This window comes from Macrotis lagotis, chromosome X (assembly GCF_037893015.1).
Source record: "Macrotis lagotis isolate mMagLag1 chromosome X, bilby.v1.9.chrom.fasta, whole genome shotgun sequence".
Lineage (NCBI taxonomy): Eukaryota > Metazoa > Chordata > Mammalia > Peramelemorphia > Peramelidae > Macrotis > Macrotis lagotis.
Window position 1 is genome coordinate 119,143,155 of NC_133666.1, and position 19,882 is coordinate 119,163,036.

The 19,882-nt window shown below is 39.5% G+C and overlaps 1 protein-coding gene across 3 annotated transcripts in view; it reads right to left on the reverse strand.

Annotated features, from left to right (window-relative positions):
• Positions 1-19,882, reverse strand: part of ABCC6 (ATP binding cassette subfamily C member 6) — a 67,492-nt gene that overhangs the window by 25,336 nt on the left and 22,274 nt on the right. For all 3 annotated transcript variants that reach the window (XM_074207454.1, XM_074207455.1, XM_074207456.1), the window contains exons 11-17: positions 17,749-17,841; positions 16,434-16,637; positions 13,678-13,824; positions 12,353-12,434; positions 10,259-10,328; positions 8,393-8,519; positions 840-1,016 (exon numbers count right to left, since the gene is read on the reverse strand). In XM_074207454.1, coding sequence (XP_074063555.1) covers positions 840-1,016; positions 8,393-8,519; positions 10,259-10,328; positions 12,353-12,434; positions 13,678-13,824; positions 16,434-16,637; positions 17,749-17,841 — 900 coding nt within the window. The remainder of the gene's footprint in view (positions 1-839; positions 1,017-8,392; positions 8,520-10,258; positions 10,329-12,352; positions 12,435-13,677; positions 13,825-16,433; positions 16,638-17,748; positions 17,842-19,882) is intronic.

Below are 19,882 nucleotides of genomic sequence, written 5' to 3' on the forward strand. Positions count from 1 at the left end.
GTAAGGATGAGAAGGAAACTGTAAGTTACTCCAGCATCTTTGCCAAGAAAACCCTAAATGGGGTCACAAAGAGGATACAATTGGATAATAATAACTTGCTCTAATGTTCTGTGATGCTATAAGATCCTATAATCTATATGAGACTTAACAAAGATAAAACATCTAGTTAGCCACACCATCTTCTACAGGAAGCCTTTCCCAGTCCCTCTTAATACTAGTGCCTTCCCTCTGCTGATTATTTCCTATTTAACTTGTACTTTGCTTTTTTATATTTGTTTGCATATTTTCTCCCCCATTAGATTGTGGCAAGGGTCATCTTTTGGTGTCCTCTTTTTGGTATTCACAGATCTTACTTACCACAGTGGCTAGTCTGTATTAGGCATTTAATAAATGTTTGTAGACTGCCTGTCTGTCTCACAGCTCCATCAATTTCCAGGAAGGATCCCCTTTACTACTTTTTATTATGTTTCTTTTTTCATTTTCTCCTTCCTTACCCATCTTTTCCTTTTTCTACTTCCTTACCCATCATTTCTTCTTACAATACTTTCTTTTCTTCTCATCACCCCTAGAAATGTCTTAGCTTTACCAAATGATGCCTCCAAGTTATCACTTGGATCATATACAGGCAGTGAGGTGGTACAATGGACTTGAAGTCAAAAAGATCAGAGCTCAAATCCAGCCTTACATACTTAGCAGTTATGTGATTCTGAGCAAGTTACTTAACTTTTCTTGGCCTCAGTTTCCTTATCTATAAAATGGGAGGGGGGAGGTTGGAACAGGGTGCAGATTTGACTGCCCTGGCAAGTAGGAAGGACACTGAGATGTGAAAGCCAACTAACCTGTTCACCTATCTCTGTGTGAATTCCAGCAGGAAGATTTGCAAGGTCCACATGCAGAGCACAAGCTTCCAGAACTCTGTCTAACCATGGTGTATCCAACTTCTGTCCAAAGCACACATTCTCTTCCACTGAAGCATTTTGGATCCAGGCTTCTTGGGGTACATAAGCCATTGAGCCCTAAAGAGGAAAAACCCCAAATAGCATATATGACAAAGAGGGCAAAAATGAAAAGGAAGTCCCCATATAAACAAAATACTCATAGTAGACCTTTATGTGGCAGTAAAGAACTGGAAACAAAAAAATAGGTGGCCATTGAAAAGGAAATGGTTAAACAAATTGTGAATTCAATGTAATATTACTGTGCTGCAAGAAATAATAAATATAAAAAAGAAAAACATATGAAGATTTATACGAACTGGTATAGAGTGAAGTGAGCAGAACCAGAAAAACAATAAAGACAGTGATGCAAATGGAAAGAACTACAGCAGCAGCATCCACAAAACTAAGTGCTGTAAAATTATAATGACTCTAAACAGATATTAGAAGGCACTTCTCCTTGCTTTTTTTTGGGGGGGGAGCACTAGGCAATGGGGTTAAATGACTTGCCCAAGGTCACACAGCTAAGCAAGTATCTGAGGCCAGATTTGAACTCAGGTACTCCTGACTCCAGGACTGGTGCTCTAATCCCCTGGGCCACCTAGCTGCCCCTTCTTGCTTTTTTTTTTTTGAAGTTTTAAAGTAGAGGTTTTTATAGGGATCTAAAAGTACCTGAGATATACAATGCTTTTAAGTACCTTTGCAAAGCATTTTACCTTGGTTATTTTATTAAAAAATATTTTTATTTATTTTTTCCAACAACATGTAATGGTATCATCAATCATTTTTTTAAACTATTTTATTTAGGGGCACCTAGATGGCGCAGAGGATAGAGCACCAGCCTTGGAGTCAGGAGTACCTGGGTTCAAATCTGACCTCAGACACTTAATAATTTCCTAACCATGTGGCCTTGGGCAGGCCACTTAACCCCATTGCCTTGAAAAATCTAAAAAAAAAAATATTTTATTTAAGGCAATGGGGTTAAGAGTGACTTGCCGAAGGTTACACAACTACACAATTATTAAGTATCTGAGGTCACATTTAAACTCAGGTCCTCCTGATTCCAGGGTTGGTGCTCTATTCATTTTGCCACCTAGCTGCCAGAATCAATAATTTTTTATTACTAAAATATTCTTGTTTAAGAGTGAATAAAATACCCCTCCCCCCATGAATATAGACTTGCTTGGGCGATAAAGTAAAGGGGAGAGAAGAAAAGATTAAAATTAGGGGCGAAGCCAAGATGGTGACATGAAAGGATCAAGTCTTAGGAGCTCTCTGATAAAAACTCATAAACTAAGGACTCTAACTAAACTTTCGAGAGACAGAACCCACAAAGGGACCAAGTGAGGCAGTTCTCCTACTCAAGGTAACCTGGAAAAGAGCAGAAAGGCTCTGCTCCCCAGGTTCGGAGGGGCGGCCCGCCGGAGGGGTGGGCTGCCAGAGCGAAAGAACTTCAGCCTCCCGGAGGCAGCCCCAGGGTGGTGGGAGCCATGGCTCACAGCAGCGGGGGAGTCTCCTGAGCTGCACCCTGGGGAGCACCGGGCACAAAGTGGGGCAACAGCGGGGGACCTCTGCCAGAGCGAGCACGTGGAGCCCAGCCCTCATGGCACACAGCGAGCAGCGTGGTCTTTGGGCAGCCCAGACCCGGAAACAGAAGCAGGCCGAGCTGGTAAGCAGGAGCCTCCAGGGCATGAGCCCATTGAGCTGAGGGAGGGGAGTGAAGAGAGACTGCCTAGCTCTGTCCTCTGCCTCTGGAACAGGTCTCTGGGGCTCTGAACACATTCAGATCCTGATCCCAGTCTAGGCCTCCCCATATAACAACAGGGCCCCCCCACCTTGGCCCCGTGGCAGAGGGGGGCGCTTATGGTTATTCACAGAACAGGAGGGAGGACAGACCCTCATACACTGAGACCCTTGTGGGAGTGTCCCAAAAGCTCAGGAAGCACCCTAAAAAACAGGCTTAAGCTGGGAAAATGAACAAGCAAAGAAACAAGAGGAAGACCATTGAGAAATATTTTGCAGATGAGCCCAAGAAGGATCAAAATACTCAGTCTGAAGATGAGGAAGCATAAGCTCCTGCATCTAAAGACTCCAAGAAAAACAGAAATTGGGCTCAGGCTATGACAGAGCTCAAAAAAGATTTTGAAAATCAAATGAAGGAGTTGGAAGAAAAACTGGGAAAAGAAAGGAGAGAGATGCAGGAAAAATATGAAAATGAAGTCAACAGCTTAGATCAAGGAAATCCAAAAAAAAATGCTGAAGAAAATAGCATGCTAAAAACCAGCTTAGGTCAAATGGATAAAACAGTACAAAAAGTTATTGAGGAGAAGAATGCCTTAAAAAGCAAAATTGGCCAGATGGAAAAAGAGATAAGAAAACTCTCTGAGGAGAACAAATCCTTCAGACAAAGAATAGAATTCAGGGAGATTGATGAATTTACCAGAAATCAGGAATCAATACTTCAAAACAAAAAAAAATGAAAAATGTGTGAAATATCTCATTGAAAAAACAACTGATATGGAAAACAGACTTAGGAAAGATAATTTAAAAATTATTGGAATACCTGAAAGTCATGATCAGGAAGAGCCTTGAGATCATTTTCAAAGAATTACTACAGGAAAATTGCCCTGATATTCTAGAAGCAGAGGACAAAATAGAAATGGAGAGAATCCATCGATTCCCCAGAGAAAGAGATCCCAAAAAACCAACCCCTAGGAATATTATAGCCAAGTTGCAGAACTCCCAAGTCAAAGAGAAAATATTACAAGCAGCCAGAAGGACACAGTTCAAATATCGTGGAGCTGCAGTCAGGATCACACAGGACTTAGCAGCAACTACATTGGAAGCTCATAGGGCTTGGAATATAATATACCAGAAGGCAAAAGAGCTTAGAATGCAGCCAAGCAAGGCACCCAGGTCTGAATCCGGCCTCAGACACCCAAAGACCACCCTGCTATGTGGCCCCAGGCAGGCCATCCAGCCCCACTTGCCCTGCACCCTCCCCCAAATAATAATAACAAAAAATGTGCTTGAGTCTTTGTTCCAACACCAACAACTCTGTCATGGATGGATCTCATTCTTTATGATAAGTCCATCACAAAAGTTACTTCCATATTTTTCCAATGTTGCGATTGCTGATCACAACTCCCTCCTTTCTTATTTCTCCACTACCATGTACTGTATTTTTTCTCTCCTTTCACTCTGATTCTGCTGTAGGGTTGTTGACTGGCTCAGCAGACAGATCCCTGGTCCTGGGGCCAAGAAGCCCTGAGCCCCCATACCACCCCTTAGGCCCAGAATCCACCTGGCCCTATGGTCCTGGACAGGCCTTCCAATCCCAGCCCCTTGCAAGAAGTAAAAAAGAAAATGTGTTATATCTGACCACTCTCCCAACATGGTCCATCCTCTCCTCCTTTATTCACATTCCCACCCCTTCCCCCTGCTCCCCTCCCTTCTTACTCCAGATGCCTATACCCCATTGAGTATATATGCTGTTTCCTCTCCTAGCCACCTCTGATGAGAACAAAGGTTCCCTCATTCCCCCTTGTCTCCCCCCCTTCCATATCATTGCAATAGCTCATTGTAATAATAAAAAAAATCTTATTATATGAAATATCTTGGCCTATTCCCCCTCTCCTTTTTCTTTCTCCCATCACATTTCCCTTTTTTTCTATTGGCTCCATTTTTACACCATATTTTATCTTTGAATTCAGCTTTCTCCTGTGCCTCAACTATAAAAGCTTCCTCTACCTGCTCTATTAACTGAGGAGGTTCATATGAGTATTATCAGTGTCATTTTTCTATGCAGGAATACATGCAGTTCATCCTCATTAAGTCACTCATATTTCCCCCCTCTCCTCCAGTCTCCATGCTTCACCCGAGTCCTGTATCTGAAGATCAAACCTTCTGTTCAGCTCTGGCCATTCCAAAAGGAACATTTGAAATTCCCCTGGTTCATTGAAAGTCCATCTTTTTCCCCTGGAAGAGGACATTCAGCCTTGCTGGATAGTTCATTCTTGGCTGCATTCTAAGCTCTTTTGCCTTCCGGTATATTATATTCCAAGCCCTACGAGCTTCCAATGTAGTTGCTGCTAAGTCCTGTGTGATCCTGACTGCAGCTCCACGATATTTGAACTGTGTCCTTCTGGCTGCTTGTAATATTTTCTCTTTGACTTGGGAATTCTGGAACTTGGCTATAATATTCCTAGGGGTTGGTTTTTTGGGTTCTCTTTCTCGGGGGGGATCTGTGTATTCTCTCCATTTCTATTTTGCCCTCTGCTTCTAGAATATCAGGGCAATTTTCCTGTAGTAATTCTTTGAAAATGATGTCAAGGCTCTTTTCCTGATCATGACTTTCAGGTATTCCAATAATTTTAAAATTATCTTTCCTAAGTCTGTTTTCCATATCAGTTGTTTTTTCCATGAGATATTTCACATTTTCTTCTAATTTTTCTTTTTTGTTTTTGGTTTTGAAGTTTTGAGTCCTGATTTCTGGTAAATTCGTCAATCTCCCTGAATTCTATTCTTTGTCTGAAGGATTTGTTCTCCTCAGAGAGTTTTCTTATCTCTTTTTCCATCTGGCCAATTTTGCTTTTTAAGGCATTCTTCTCCTCAATAACTTTTTGAACTGTTTTATCCATTTGACCTAAGCTGGTTTTTAGCATGCTATTTTCTTCAGCATTTTTTGGATTTCCCTGACTAAGCTGCTGACTTCATTTTCATGTTTTTCCTGCATCTCTCTCCTTTCTTTTCCCAGTTTTTCCTTCCAACTCCTTCATTTGATTTTCAAAGTCTTTTTTGAGCTCTGTCATAGCCTGAGCCCTATTTCTGTTTTGCTTGGAGTCTTTAGATGCAGGAGCTTGTACCTCCTCATCTTCAGACTGAGTATTTTGATCCTTCTTGGACTCATGAGCAAATTATTTCTCAATGGTCTTCCTCTTATTTCTCTGCTTGTTCATTTTCCCAGCCTCAGCCTGGTTTTGGGGTGCTTCCTGAGCTTTTGGGACTCTCCCACAAGGGTCTCAGTGTGTGAGGCTCTGTCCTCCCTCCTGGTCTGTGAATGACCATAAGCGTCCCCCTCTGCCACGGGCTGAGGTGGGGGGGCCCTTTGTTCTATGGGGGGCCTAGACTGGGATCAGGATCTGAATGTGTTCAGAGCCCCAGAGACCTGTTCCAGAGGCAGAGGACAGAGCTAGGCAGTCTCTCTTCACTCCCTTCCCTCAGCTCAATGGGCTCATGCCCTGGAGACTCCTGCTTACCAGCTCAGCCTGCTTCTGTTTCCTGGATCAGGGCTGGGGAAAGACCAAGCTGCTTGCTGTGTGCCCTGAGGGCTGGGTTCCATGTGCTCGCTCTGGCAGAGGTCCCCCGCTGTTCCCCCACTTTGTGCCTGGTGCTCCCCAGGGTGCAGCTCAGGAGACTCCCCCACTGCTGTGAGCCGCAGCTCCCAGCACCCTGGGGCTGCCTCCAGGAGGCTGCAGTTCTTTGGCTCTGGCGGGCCACCCCTCTGGCGGGCCACCCCTCTGACCCTGGGGAGCAGAGCCTTTCTGATCTTTTCCAGATTACCTTGAGTAGGAGAACTGCCTCAATGGGTCCGTTTGTGGGTTCTGCCTCTTGAAAGTTTAGAGTCCTTATTTTCACGTTTTATCAGAGAGCGCCTAAGACTTGATCCCTTCTTGTCCTCATCTTGGCTCCGCCCCCCCATCAATCATTTTTTACAAAGTTTTTGAGTTTTACATTTTTCTCTCTCCCTTCATCTCTTCCCCTCCCCCAACAGAAAGCAATCTAATATAGGTTCTACAAATCTACATAAAAGAAAAAAATTAGAAAGGAAATAATGACAATTAGAGTGAAAATAAGGCAACTTTTAAACATTTAACATAGTAATCTTTGGCATGCATTTAAATTCCATAGTTCCCTCTCTGGGTATAGATGGTATTTGACAACACAAGTCTTTTAGAATTGTCTTATTGTACTGCTGAAATGAACAAGTCCATCATGGTTGAGCGTTGTTAGTGAGTATAATGTTCTGCTCATTTCATACAAGTCATTCCAGGCTTTTCTGAAATGCCATCCCTCATGGTTTCTTTATAAAACAATAGTGTCCCATCACATTCATATACCACAATTTGTTCAGCCATTCCCCATTTGATGGGTATCCTCTCAGTTTCCAATTCTTTGCCATCATAAAGAGTTGCTGTGAATATTTTTGTACCTTTTTTTTTTTTTGGCAATCTCTTTGGGATACAGACCTAGTAGTAGTATTACTGGATCAAAGGGTATGCACAGTTTGATTGCCATTTGGACCTAATTCCAAATTGCTTTTCAGAAAGGTTGAATCAATTCACAACTCCACCAACAATGCATTAGTGTCCTGGTAATACTGATAAATTTCCTTTTTAGTCATATTGTTCAATATGATGGGTGAAATGATACCTCAGAGTTGTTTTAATTTGCATTTCCCTAATTAATAATCATCTATTTCTCCTTGCTTTTCAGCAGAATTGGGGAAGTATGCAAGGTAAATGAGGTTGCATCAGTCCCAGCAAACCTTCTAGACTAGTGAGTCTAGTCTTGGGTGAAATGTCTTTTTTTTATTGATAGCTTTTGTTTTTATTTCATCATATATATATATATATATATGTCTCTGCTCCCTTCATGAGAGATCTACAGGATGGAAGAGAAGAAAGGAAGGAATGAGGGGCAGGGAAGGGAGGGAAGGAGAAAGGGATGAGAGGAAAAGAAGAGAAGGAGAGGGGCAGCTAGGTGGTATAGTGGATAAAGCACCGGCCTTGGAGTCAGGAGTACCTGGGTTCAAATCCAGTCTCAGACACTTAATAATTACCTAGCTGTGTGGCCTTGGGCAAGCCACTTAACCCTATTTGCCTTGCAAAAAAAAAAGAAGAGAAGGAGAAAAGAAGGGCTGGAGAAAGAAAGGAAGGAAAGAAGGATGAAAAAGAAAAGAGAGGGAGTGAGAGAGGGGAAAAAAGAAATCTACCAAAACTAAGACATTGAGTTTGATGGTATGTGCAATGTTCCACACTGGATAATAGATTTAAGAAAGACTCTACTAATCTAGAGTGTGTCTTTAGCAGGGTGACAACAATGATGAAGGGACTTAAAACCATATATGAGGCTTGACTCAAGGAGAAAAGATATTTAGCTTAGAGAGAATCCTTAAATAATACTAAAATGGGACTCCCTTATCTAATAATGTTGTGTCTGATTGTCACTGTTTAATGAATGCAGAAAGTGAAATCTGGAGAGGTTAAATAAATTGCTCAAAATCTCAGTTAATGATGGTGAATCCAGGGTTAGAATCTAGGTCTTCTGATGTCTAGTCCTGAGTTTCTTCTGGGAATTCTAGATTGCAAACCAAAAAATACTAGAAGACAATCTTTGAGACCGAATTCCTACAGTATTTTTTTTCCAGGACAAAAAGAGGGTATCTGAGATCTTACCTTAATGTTCACATGTCCCTCCAACTTGGTCAACTCCCCCAGGAGCGCTGACAGTAGTGAGGACTTCCCTGACCCCACAGAGCCAATTACAGCAAATAAGGAACCTCGTGGCACAACCAAGTTTATTCTGATAAAATATGGGGAGGGGGATAAAAAAAAAGCATGAGAATGGGAGATGGGTTCCTCTGGAAAGGGATAATAGGCTCAATTCATAAAGAATAAATGAAATAAATAAATGAAATGAAAGATCCAAATATTGATCCATATAAATAAGTCTTTTCTAGGCTGTGTTTCCTAAACTTTTCGTAATTTGTGGCCCACCTCTAGACCTATCAAAGAACAACCAAGAGTGATGATTGGAAAGTTCCTCTTCCCAAACCATGTCTAACCAGCTCTTCATCAATCTACTATCTAATTTACTTTCATTTAAGTTCTCAAGTTCAACAAGAAAGCATTAGGTGCATACCAAGTACAAGGGCCTTGTGGGAAGCACTGGGAATAATACAAAGACAAAAATAAAAAACATCATCTATTTTATAAAAGCACATGTATTTCTCAGTCTTCTCTTTGCTTTCCAACATGATCACCTTCCAATCATCCTAGGAAACATCTGGCAGTGAAATGAGAGAAACCAGGCTATTGTGACACATATAAATTGATTATACCTCTATTTCTGAAATAGTAGTGATAAATGCTTTCTGTGAATGAGATCCTTTTCCCTCACTGATAGATTTGGGTATTTGCATGATCTGTCAAAAATTCTCATCTATCAAAGCTAAGAATGTGGGCCTGGAGCAAGGGAGTGCTTAGGAACTTTGGATTGGCTACCTCTTGGTAGCCAATATGTGGGTAGACATGAGTTACAGGCTATGACTCTTACTTTCCCTTCCCAGACTGTCCTGACTTTAAGCATCGTGTGATAACTGCCTTAAGAGGAATGTTGGAGGGGCGGCTAGGTGGCGCAGTGAATAGAGCACTGGAGTCAAAACTTTGGAGAGTCATAGACTTCTTTTAAGGGATCCCTAATGAGGGACTCTGGTAGTTATAACTAATCTGGTAGAGACATAACTTAAGAGTGATGACTGGGGTTTTGTCCTCATGGTACACCAATTTAGAAAGCATAAAAATTTAAGTTTAAAATAATTTAAATTAGCATCCAATGAAAATGAATAATTTGGTAAATAGGAATCTACCTGATGGCCACTATAATAATTAATTCCTTTTTGTAACACTAAATTTATCTTAAATAATGAATAACAATGAATAATGAATACATAGCATAGTTTTTTCCTCACTTCATTAATTATAGGGTCTATTTGAAAATATAGGGTGGGGGCGGCTAGGTGGCATAGTGGATAAAGCACCAGCCTTGGAGTCTGGAGTACCTGGGTTCAAATCTGGTCTCAGGCAGTTAATAATTACCTAGCTGTGTGGCCTTGGGCAAACCACTTAACCCCATTTGCCTTGCAAAAATCTAAAAAAAAAAAAGAAAGAAAATATAGGGTGGATTTTATTACTCTCCCTGGATACCTAAATTTCTAGTTACACTTCTTATCAACATTTGCTTGTCACCCATCCTGGTTTCACCTCTTTACAATGGAGAGACAGATTACTCTAAACAACTGTCTACCTTCAATGCTTCCTTGATATCCACCTCATTAGAATAAGAGAGAAATAGCCAGAAGTACAGATTCACTTCATCAGAAAAGGAAACAAACCAAAAAAATCTACAGAGGAAAAGAAAGAAAAAAAGAACTAAATAAAATCACTCACAGGTTCAGTAAAACAGGTTCTGAAAAACATCACTCCCTGTTCCTGGTATGTTTTGGGAATTAAATAATAGTTTAAAAAGATACAATTCTATACCTTTGAAGGCAGGGAGAGCTTTCCTGGGACCATGCAAAGGTGCCATCTTGGACAGAGATGCATTCCTTCCCTGTGACACAAAAACATCTTTCAACTTTTAGCTTCTTGTTTCCCCAATTCCTCTTACTCCTACCCATTCAGGATCACTTATATCAGTCATTTGATCCTTGCCCTAGTTTCCTCATTTGCAAGGGGTTGGACTCAATTGTCTACAAAACTCTTCCAGTTCTCCAGCTATCATTCTCTTATTATTATTAACTTTCTCCAGAGATGGGGTAAAGAGATTAGGGCCAGGGGGAGAGAAGATGTTTGAATATTTTCACTTGGTTTATTATAAGCTCTAGTGAAAGGATTGCAAAGGGATGGATATACGGAATTAGGGTATTAAATATTAGGGAATTAAATATAAACACACAAAGGATTAGATAACAGGAAACTTTAGCAAATGTAGTTTATGTGTTTATATTTAGCTTCTCAATCCTGACCACCTTCTCCTACTCCCGCTCCCTTGTTCTTAGTAAGTCCTCAAGAAATGCTTACTGATTAAACTTTGGGGTATTATCTGTGGATTTCACTTATCTATACCAGCAAATAAACTTCTAGGAGCAAAGAGGACTATATATAAGAAATCTGCAGAGACATTTAGAGTAACTATAGGGAAAAGAGCTCATTCCAGTTTGTAAAATGGAGAGAATAGTTCCATGGAAGCATTTTGCATTTTTCCCCAAGGATCTATTAATAACATAGGCAACAGGGGATATAGGAACATAGCATTCACTGAGATACTTGTGGGAGGTTATTGCAGGGAAAGAAAATGATAGAGAAGAAATGAGATGCCATATATGTAACCAGTGTAGTCTTACATGCTGTAGGGTACATCATGAGCCAGAGAAGTCATTTTTTTCCCTAATGACTCAGTATCTAGAATCACCGGATCATAGTCTTAGATCTGTAGAGGACATTAAAGACTATCTAATTCATGGTCATTGAATATGAGATGAAATATGAAGCCTGTTGTTTCACTCTAAGACCAGTGCTCTATGTACTGCCTCTCTGTGAGAAGGGAGATACTGTCAGATAACTTTGCCAATTTGTTTCATTTGGAAAACCATGGCAGTAGGTTGAAATCCCCTTTTGGAGTTTCTGATGCTGGATAGTCTCACTAGAGAGACTATCCAACTCAATTTCAAGGACTATAGATCTATCCTATACCCAATAGTCATCCCATTCTATTTTCCAAAGGCAGTACTTCCAAAGTCTTTCTTCTCTTGTTTCCAGTATTGGCAGCCAGAGCTTCTCTGCTGGGGACCTCTAGAGGCCTTGACTTAACTCAGAGATTCCCCTTCCTGCCCTTTGATCTTGTTTCATGACAAATGTCTCTAATCCTTAAGAACTCTGATCATGATATTTCCCAAGATTAAAATGGGTATGTTAGTTGAAAAAGTTCAACTATCACTGGACTTTTCATTGCTGGACTTTAATCATAACATATGATTTGTATTGGTTTACATCTATTTTTTAAAAATTTTTCTTTTTAGTAGGCAATGAGACTAAGTGACTTGCCCAAGATCATAGAGCTATGCAAATATTAAGTGTCTGAGGCTGGATTTGAACTCAGGTTCTCCAGACTCCAGAGCCAGTACTCTATCCACTGTACCATCTAGCTGCCCCTTTGTGTTATATCTTTAACCTTTTCTTAATGACTCGATTCTCATTATGAACAATGACTATAATGACTTCAGGGCCTACTGAGGAGTATGAGGCTATAATACTAAATAGTCTCAGATTACTGTGGTTTTTGAGTTTCTGTACCTACTTTTTAATATTTTTTTTCTGATTCCTCTCTTGCTGTTATATATCACCTTTAGCTGTTATTAGTAAGATATTGTCCTTCTGTCCCCCCTTCTCCAACTCTAAGGCCATACAAACCAATATAATCAACGGTGAGAAGTGAACTTAGAGCTTCCTGACTCCAAGAATAACTCTATTATAATATATTGCTTCTCTTTTGCACCTAAGGATACCTTAAACATTCAGTTCATCTAGTAAATTTTAAACCCCCAAATAGTCCTGTAAGCTAAGCTTAGCACCTACCCATGGGACTTGTGCTAATTTCTCTGTGTGCTACCTCTTCCAAATGTAGGAAAGCAGCTAGGCGAGCCAAGGAAATCCAGGCCTGGAGGGGAAAAAAAGTCCAATGGTTGAAGACCAGTACAAGAGGGAAAGAAGACTGTTTTGATGCAATTTATGAAAAATCTATCTTCTTTATCAGGCCAGGAAGAACAAAGATGAAGTAAGATCTCTAGAAACTATGAAACCAATATTCTAGTACCACTCTGCCTCTAAGTGGTAGTTATGTGACTTTGATTACGTTAGCTCACTTCTCTGTTCTTCAGTTTCTCTATCTGCAGCAGGATTTAACACCATCTATCTACATTATCTGGCTTTCCACTTTAATTAAATTTGTTCTTAGAATCTATCATTATGGGGAAGAAAGGTAGAAGTGTAGAAAAGTCCCTGACTTGGGTGGGGATGAGTTGAGTTCCTTCTCTGCAGAAGGAACTAGTGGCTAAAGCTAATTTGTTGTGGTGACAACTAATGGCATGGATGTTTGTGAAACAAGTTTTGATGGTTCTCTCTTTCTACCCCTCAAAATCAATTGGCCTCTCATCTTTTCTCTTTAATCTCTCTGTCCTTCTCAATCTTTCCTTCTTTCCTCCCTCATTTCCTCTTATTTTATCTCCTCTAACTGTATTTTCTTTCTGAAACTACTGACTGCCTTACCAATCAAATCCAATAGACTTTAAAAAATTTTTATTTTGTTTGTCCTCTCACCATTTTAATCACTCCCCCTTCTCCTTTAATATTCCCTTGACTCTTGAGGTTCTCTCATATTTCAATCTCATTTGCTGACTCCTTATCCTTCTTATACCACCTAAATATAACTATCCTCCAAAGACTACTCTTGGTCCTCTTTTGTTTTCTTTCTACATTCTTTCCTTTTGCAATTTCTTTTACTTCTAAGGCTTCTTTCATTATCTCTATGCAACTAAGTTTAATGAAAGAGAGTTCACTTGGTTCTGCTGACTAGAGTGATGGATTTCACTTTAAGAAAACTCTGTATACAAAAACTTACAAAACAGATGACCATGTAGATGAATGACTCCCAAAATCTGTATCTCTAATCCTTACCTCAAGTGACAAAGTCATTTTTCCAATTGCCTCTTAAATACCTCTGCCTGAACATTCTACTAGAACATTCTACCTCAAATCCTAATATATCACAAACAGAAATCTTTCCCCCAAATTTTCCCCTCCTGTTAATCTTCTATGTCTATTAATGAAAAGAGATTTAAGCATTCGATGATGATTAATTCAACAAGTGATGACTTCTAAGTACCTTTTCCCTCTTGTCTTACCTGGAAGATGGTATTGATGGAAAATGGCAGGAAAGCCTGGGCTCTGTTGAGAATACTGATGATTGTTAGAGTCACAAAAGCTTTTTCAGCATCCAGAATATGCTTCTCATCTGTCAGTGCATGGACAGCAAACATGACCAGGGCAACCTGAGAGATGCCCAGAAGGAATAGAGTTACAGAAGTAGAAATTCTTCATTCTATCTAAGGAATTAGGGCTGTCTGGGGGAGTCTGGAGTCTGGAACAGGTTGGTTTTGTCTTATGGAAATAGCTTCTTTTTGAAAATAGATCATGGAGTCCCATTAGCTTTCTTTGAGAATTTGTACAAATCTCTTTCCCACTCTGGTACTCAGTTCCCTCAAATCGATAAATTGAAAATGGTAAACTACTTAATTCCTAAGGTATCTTTGAACTCTAACATTCTATGATTCCTATAGAGTTTGATTTGATTTGAGTTCAGGAAGAAAAAGCTACCCTGGTTCACCTACCTAGCTCTGGATCATGACATCTCTGTTACTCATTTCCTTAGGTTAGAGGTTTTTAACCTTATATGTGTCCTAGACTTCTTGGGCAGCCTGAGGACCCCTTCTCAGCTTAATGTTTTTAAGGATAATATATCATTGAAGAGAATGCGAAATTTTAGTTAGAGGTTAGTAAAAGTAAATGCAATTTGGGGTTTTAAGGTAGTGAAGGATGAAGAATTATTTTAGAATATGCCAACTTAGAAAAGTGACAAATTGAACTAGCATTAGATATCAAGTTATTTCACAAAATTAGTTTTCTACAAAATGTTAGGGGAGAAATGGAATTTAAGAAATTATCTAACCTGTCATTTTACAGATGAAGAAACTGAGGGAACAGATTGGTCACATGTTACACTTCTAGTTAGTGATGAACTAAGACCATAATTTGCTTTTCTTGTTTCCAGGGTAGTGATTTTCCCATCATACATTAACCCTAGTTGAAAGCAAGGTCCTCAGTGTTAATATCCTGATTCTTACTAGAATATAAGTTCTTAGAGGGCAGAGACTAGGTCATTAATTAAATTACCACTTATGAACAGAAGGGAATAGAAGGAAGACAAGAAAGATACATAAACAGGGCAGTTTTGAAAGTTAAAGATTAAATATATTATAATTAAAAATAAAAGTGAATAATAGAGATTTCATGTACAATTCTCTTCGTATTTTGTATATTGAATACCCACTTTAATTGATGTTTGTTAACTTCAGAATAAAAATGGTTTGAAAATTATGAAACATCTACAACTTATTAAACTTAATAGTTATTAAGTGCCATGGTGACACAGTTGATAGAATGATAGGCCTGGAGTCAGGAAGATCCAGGTTCAAATATGGCCTTATTACCTGTGTGATTCTGGGCAAGTCACAATCCAAATTGCCTCAATTTTCTCATCTATAAATGAGCTGGGAAAGGAAATGGCAAACCACTCTAGTGTCTTTGACAATAAAACCCTAATTAGGGTTATGAAGAGTCTAAAACAACTGAACACATTAGGTTATGAGGTGCTATGCTTAATCATCTTTATATGATGAATCTGAGTCAGGAAGACTTGGATTCAAGTGCTACTATTCAGGACCTTGCATGTAGTAGGCCTATAGTAAATATCTTTTGAAGACAAGAAAAAGGAAAAGGGAGTGGAAAAGAAATTAGGAAAGGTCTGAAAAAATATAATGTTCTTTAGGAAGGGCTTATGACATAGAGGAGAATAACAGGCAGCCAGAGGAAGGCTTTCGGTTCCCCAGGCCATGGAAAAGAAAAAAAGATAAACTTTGCTTGCATTTGTGTAGATTTAAAATATTTTAATCTATATATGAAAAGCCAAGAATATGACTAGAAAGGTAGGAGAAATCATGACCTTAGGCTTAGAGGTCTGTTTTCTTGCCACTTATCTCTATGAGAGAGTAAAAAGAACTTAGTTAAATGATAACAACAGTGGGGAGGCTAGGTGGCACAGTGGATAAAGCACTGGCCCTGGAGTCAGGAGTACCTGAGTTCAAATCTGATCTCAGACACTTAATAATTACCTAGCTGTGTGGCCTTGGGGCAAGCCACTTAACCCCATTTGCCTTACAAAAACCTAAAAAAAAATTATAACAGCTGGGGAATCTCATATCCTAGAACCATTTAGCAGTTATTGAAGGTGAATGGTCATTATGTGGATACTCACCAGGACAGTCAGGCTTTCAAAGATCAAAGACTGAGAGGTAAATGAAACACTGTCCATGAGCTAGAGTGAGGTCTCTAGCAGAGAAATCAAGCCCCTAGAACAGGCAATTAATCTAAAGAAAGGACAAATTGATTTGTGGGCACTAGCTAAAGGTAAACTCATCTGTGAGGGTTCATGAGGTGTTTTAATGGATGCTGATTCATAGAATACCCTGAATATCTCTGGAGTACCCATCCTATAAGTTAAGGATTGTCTGCAATGCTTACATTTTTTTTTTGCATTATGATTTTCCCCAGTGACCAAGTCATTTTCAGTCATGCTTACTCTTTGTGACCCTATTTGGGATTTTCTTGGCAGATACTGGAGTGATTTGTCATTTCCTTTCCCAGCTCATTTTACAGATGAGAAAACTGGGACAAAGAGGGATTAAATGACTTGCTCAGGATCACACAGTTAGTTAAATGTCTCAGGCTGGATTTGAACTCAGAAAGGTGAGTCTTCCTAACTCTAGGCCTAGCACTCTATTCACTGAGCCATCTAGATGTATTTGGAAGGTAACTAAGTTACCAGAAATGTGGACAAGTGGAAGGACACCAAAGACACTGAAAAGAGGAATCCAGAGCTCTTCAAGGCTTGAAGTTCTCCTTTTCGGATGCTTAGGATCTTTTCCGTAAAAGCTTCTTCCCAACCATGTAACTTGATGATTTTCATGTTTCTGAGGATGGAATCCGTCAACCGGGCCCTATGATCTTTGTGCAGCATCTGTTCCTCCTGAAATAAATATAAGGGAGAACATGAGGAAATATCAGGCAAGATCAGGGAGATGACAATAACTATTAATCTGGATCAATCCAGTTTCCTTGGGGTGGGGAACCTTTGAGTAAGGGCATGGTTTGTCAAATGGTTCAAGGCCTCTCTTACCTTAAAAAATTGTTCATTAGTAATAATGGAGGAGCCAAAATTGCATTGGTGAAGGGTAATGAGGCAGCTAGATGGCTAAAGTGTTAGACCAAGATTCAGGATGACCCGAGTTTGAATGTGACCTTGGATATTTACAGCTGTGTGACCTAGATAAATCACTTAATATTTGTTTGTCTTTAACCCCTAGAGAAGGAAATAGCAAACCATTCCAGTATCTTTGCCAAGAAAACACCATGGATAGTAGGGTCCACAGAGTCACCAAGAACTGGACATGACCAAAACACAAAAGTAGAAGTGGTTAAATCTGTTTTCAAAGTTATAGAGCATCAGAAGCCTTAAAAATGCTTGAAATTTCTAAGTATGGGGGTGGCTAGGTAGCGTAGTGGATAAAGCATAGGCCCTGGAGTCAGGAGTACCTGGGTTCAAATCTGGTCTCAGACACTTAATAATTACCTAGCTGTGTGGCCTTGGGCAAGCCACTTAACCCCATTTGCCTTGCAAAAAAAAAAAAACACCTTAAAAAAAAGGAAAAAAAAGAAATTTCTAAGTATGTTTCTGACAGAGTGGTAGAGAGTCATCCTTGGAGCCAAGAAGACCTGGGTTCAAGCCCTGCCTCTCTCCCATACTGGTTGTGTGACTCTGGATGAATCACTCAACCTCTCAGGACTCAGGTCACTTCTTGAGGATTATGAGTAGCAGAAAAGGTACTGAGCTATACTAGTGAGAGAATCCTCATCCAGGAGTTCTAATGAAATAATAGACTCAGTCCCTGCTGCTTTTAAAGATTAATGTGGAATGGAATGATCAAGGGTCAGTCTTGGAGGCAGTGAGACCCAGATTCAAGTTCTACCTCTGTCAAATACTGTATGACCATGGACAAATAGTTGAACTTCTTAGTGCCCCAACAAACCCCATCCAAGAAACAAGGCTACCACCAGCCCTGGAGAAACTCCTCACAAACCTGAAAATGGCTTCTTTTCTTGGTCACGATGAAATTTAAAGGGAGAAGGATGAGGAAGACCGCGATGGCTGTCAGAGCAGATGGACCTAAGAGCTGAAAGACAGTTAGACATTAGATCTGCTTGATCTCCCCAAAACTAACATAATTTACAATTTATTATTTTAAAAAAGGTTCAGTAGCTTAGAAATGAGATAGTGAGAAGCTAAGTCCAAGTGCCTGAAAAATTACCAGATCATCAAGTTACAGAGGAAGGCCACATATAGTCTCAGGAAGATGATTATTCATATAATAGAAGGATCCTTAGGTTGCCTGTTGTTGTTATTGTTATTGTCCAGTTGTAACCGACTTTTTGAAGCTTTTTTTCATTTCTCCAGCTCATTTTATAGACGAGAGACTGAGGCAAATAGGGTTAAGTGAATTGCCCAGGGTCACATAGCTAATGTGTGTGAGGTCAGATTTGAACTCAGGAAAATTAATCTTCCTGTCTCCAGGCGGAGTACTCTACCCACTGTGCCTTTGATTGCTACAGATCAATATGTACTGAACCTAGGCACTGAAGACTTGGGTTCCAGTTCTGCCTTTCACCACTTACTTGACTTGGGATTTTGAGCAAGTCTATGGGCTTCATTTTACTCATTTATAAAGAGAAGGTGTTTAATAAAATGGTACTCATCTGAAATGTCTATCCTCTTTTTCTCTGGGCATTACTGGTAGATAAGATCCTAAAATTCTAGTCACAAATATCTCTAGAGAAGAAGATTCCTCACATTCTTATAGTTCTTTTAGTTTTGACTAATGGGTATATCTTGTTATTTCAGGGGCCCTACCCAAAGGAACACTTTAAAAAGCTAGAAATATTTCAAATACTTTATCATTGACTTGGAATGGAATGGAAGTGCAAACTCAATTTGTTTGATGCAATGGTGCCACCTCGTGGTCATAAGGAAAAGTAGCTTGGATTCAAACAGGAGGTTTAAAAGTCAGAGACTGTCAGAAAGTGAAATTTAATTAAATCTTGTAGTTGAAAGCCTGATCTTGAATGACAAAGTGAAAAAAAAACTAGTGATCCCTGGGGATAATGGGAGAATGGGGGCATGTCTTCTTGTCTTGGTCTTTATTATTTCATAGAGTCAATACTCGGAAATGATTTTAGTTAATGGTAGTTTGGTTCAAACCTGAGAAAAGGGAACAATGTAAGCCATAATTAATTGAATCTGCAGGAATTTCTGGCAAAGTTTGGGAAAAGGTGCTTGATTCCTAGAAACTCTTAAATGAATATGCATCATCCTAATTCTCTATCTGCTAAAAGGAGAAGAAATGGACTTAAAGAGCCAATTTAGTCCAAGTGTCTCTTTTGCAGATGAGAAGCCTGAGGCTAGGGAAGTGATGTTATTTGTTTAAGGTTCTCAGATAATAAGTAGCAGGATCAAGATTTGAAGTGAAGTCTTTACCTCAAATTCAATGTTTTGCCTCACTTTACTCTCTTGTCACTTCCTCTCCAGCTTTTTTGTCTCTTGAATCAGAAATCATCCTCTGTGGATATTACCTTTTCATCTCTGGAACACCTCACCTGGGAATCCTACTGGTCTGATTGGTGAACATTTCATAGGACCTCATCAGGTCCCCCTGGTCATTTTGTTTCCTGGTTGTCTTCTTGATAACCACCTTGTGACCATTTACCTGGTCCCTTTCCTCCCTTTCCAGATCTAGAACCATGATAAACGTATTTGTTATGAGGATTTTCTTTTTTTTTTTTCAGTTTAGAGGAGGCATTAGGGTAGGGATAAGGTAGCCCTTCCCCCCCCCAAAGAAACAAAAAAAGTGGGTCACACAATAAAGTAGTAGAGAAAAATAAAAAAATAAAATCCTGGAATATGATATGCTAAAAGTCAAGAAATAAAAGCTTACAGATAAGAACAACTTATCTATAAAACTGAACATAATACTAAAGGGGAAAACTAACTTATAATAATTAAGGACCCTCAAACATTTATGATGAAAAAGACAGAAACTGAATAGAAACTTTGAAATATAAACACAGAAGATATGATAAACTGAGAAAGGCAAATATAATTGAGCCATAAGAAGAGGCTAGCTGCTTATATTATAAAATGAGTATATTCTAATGGGGTAA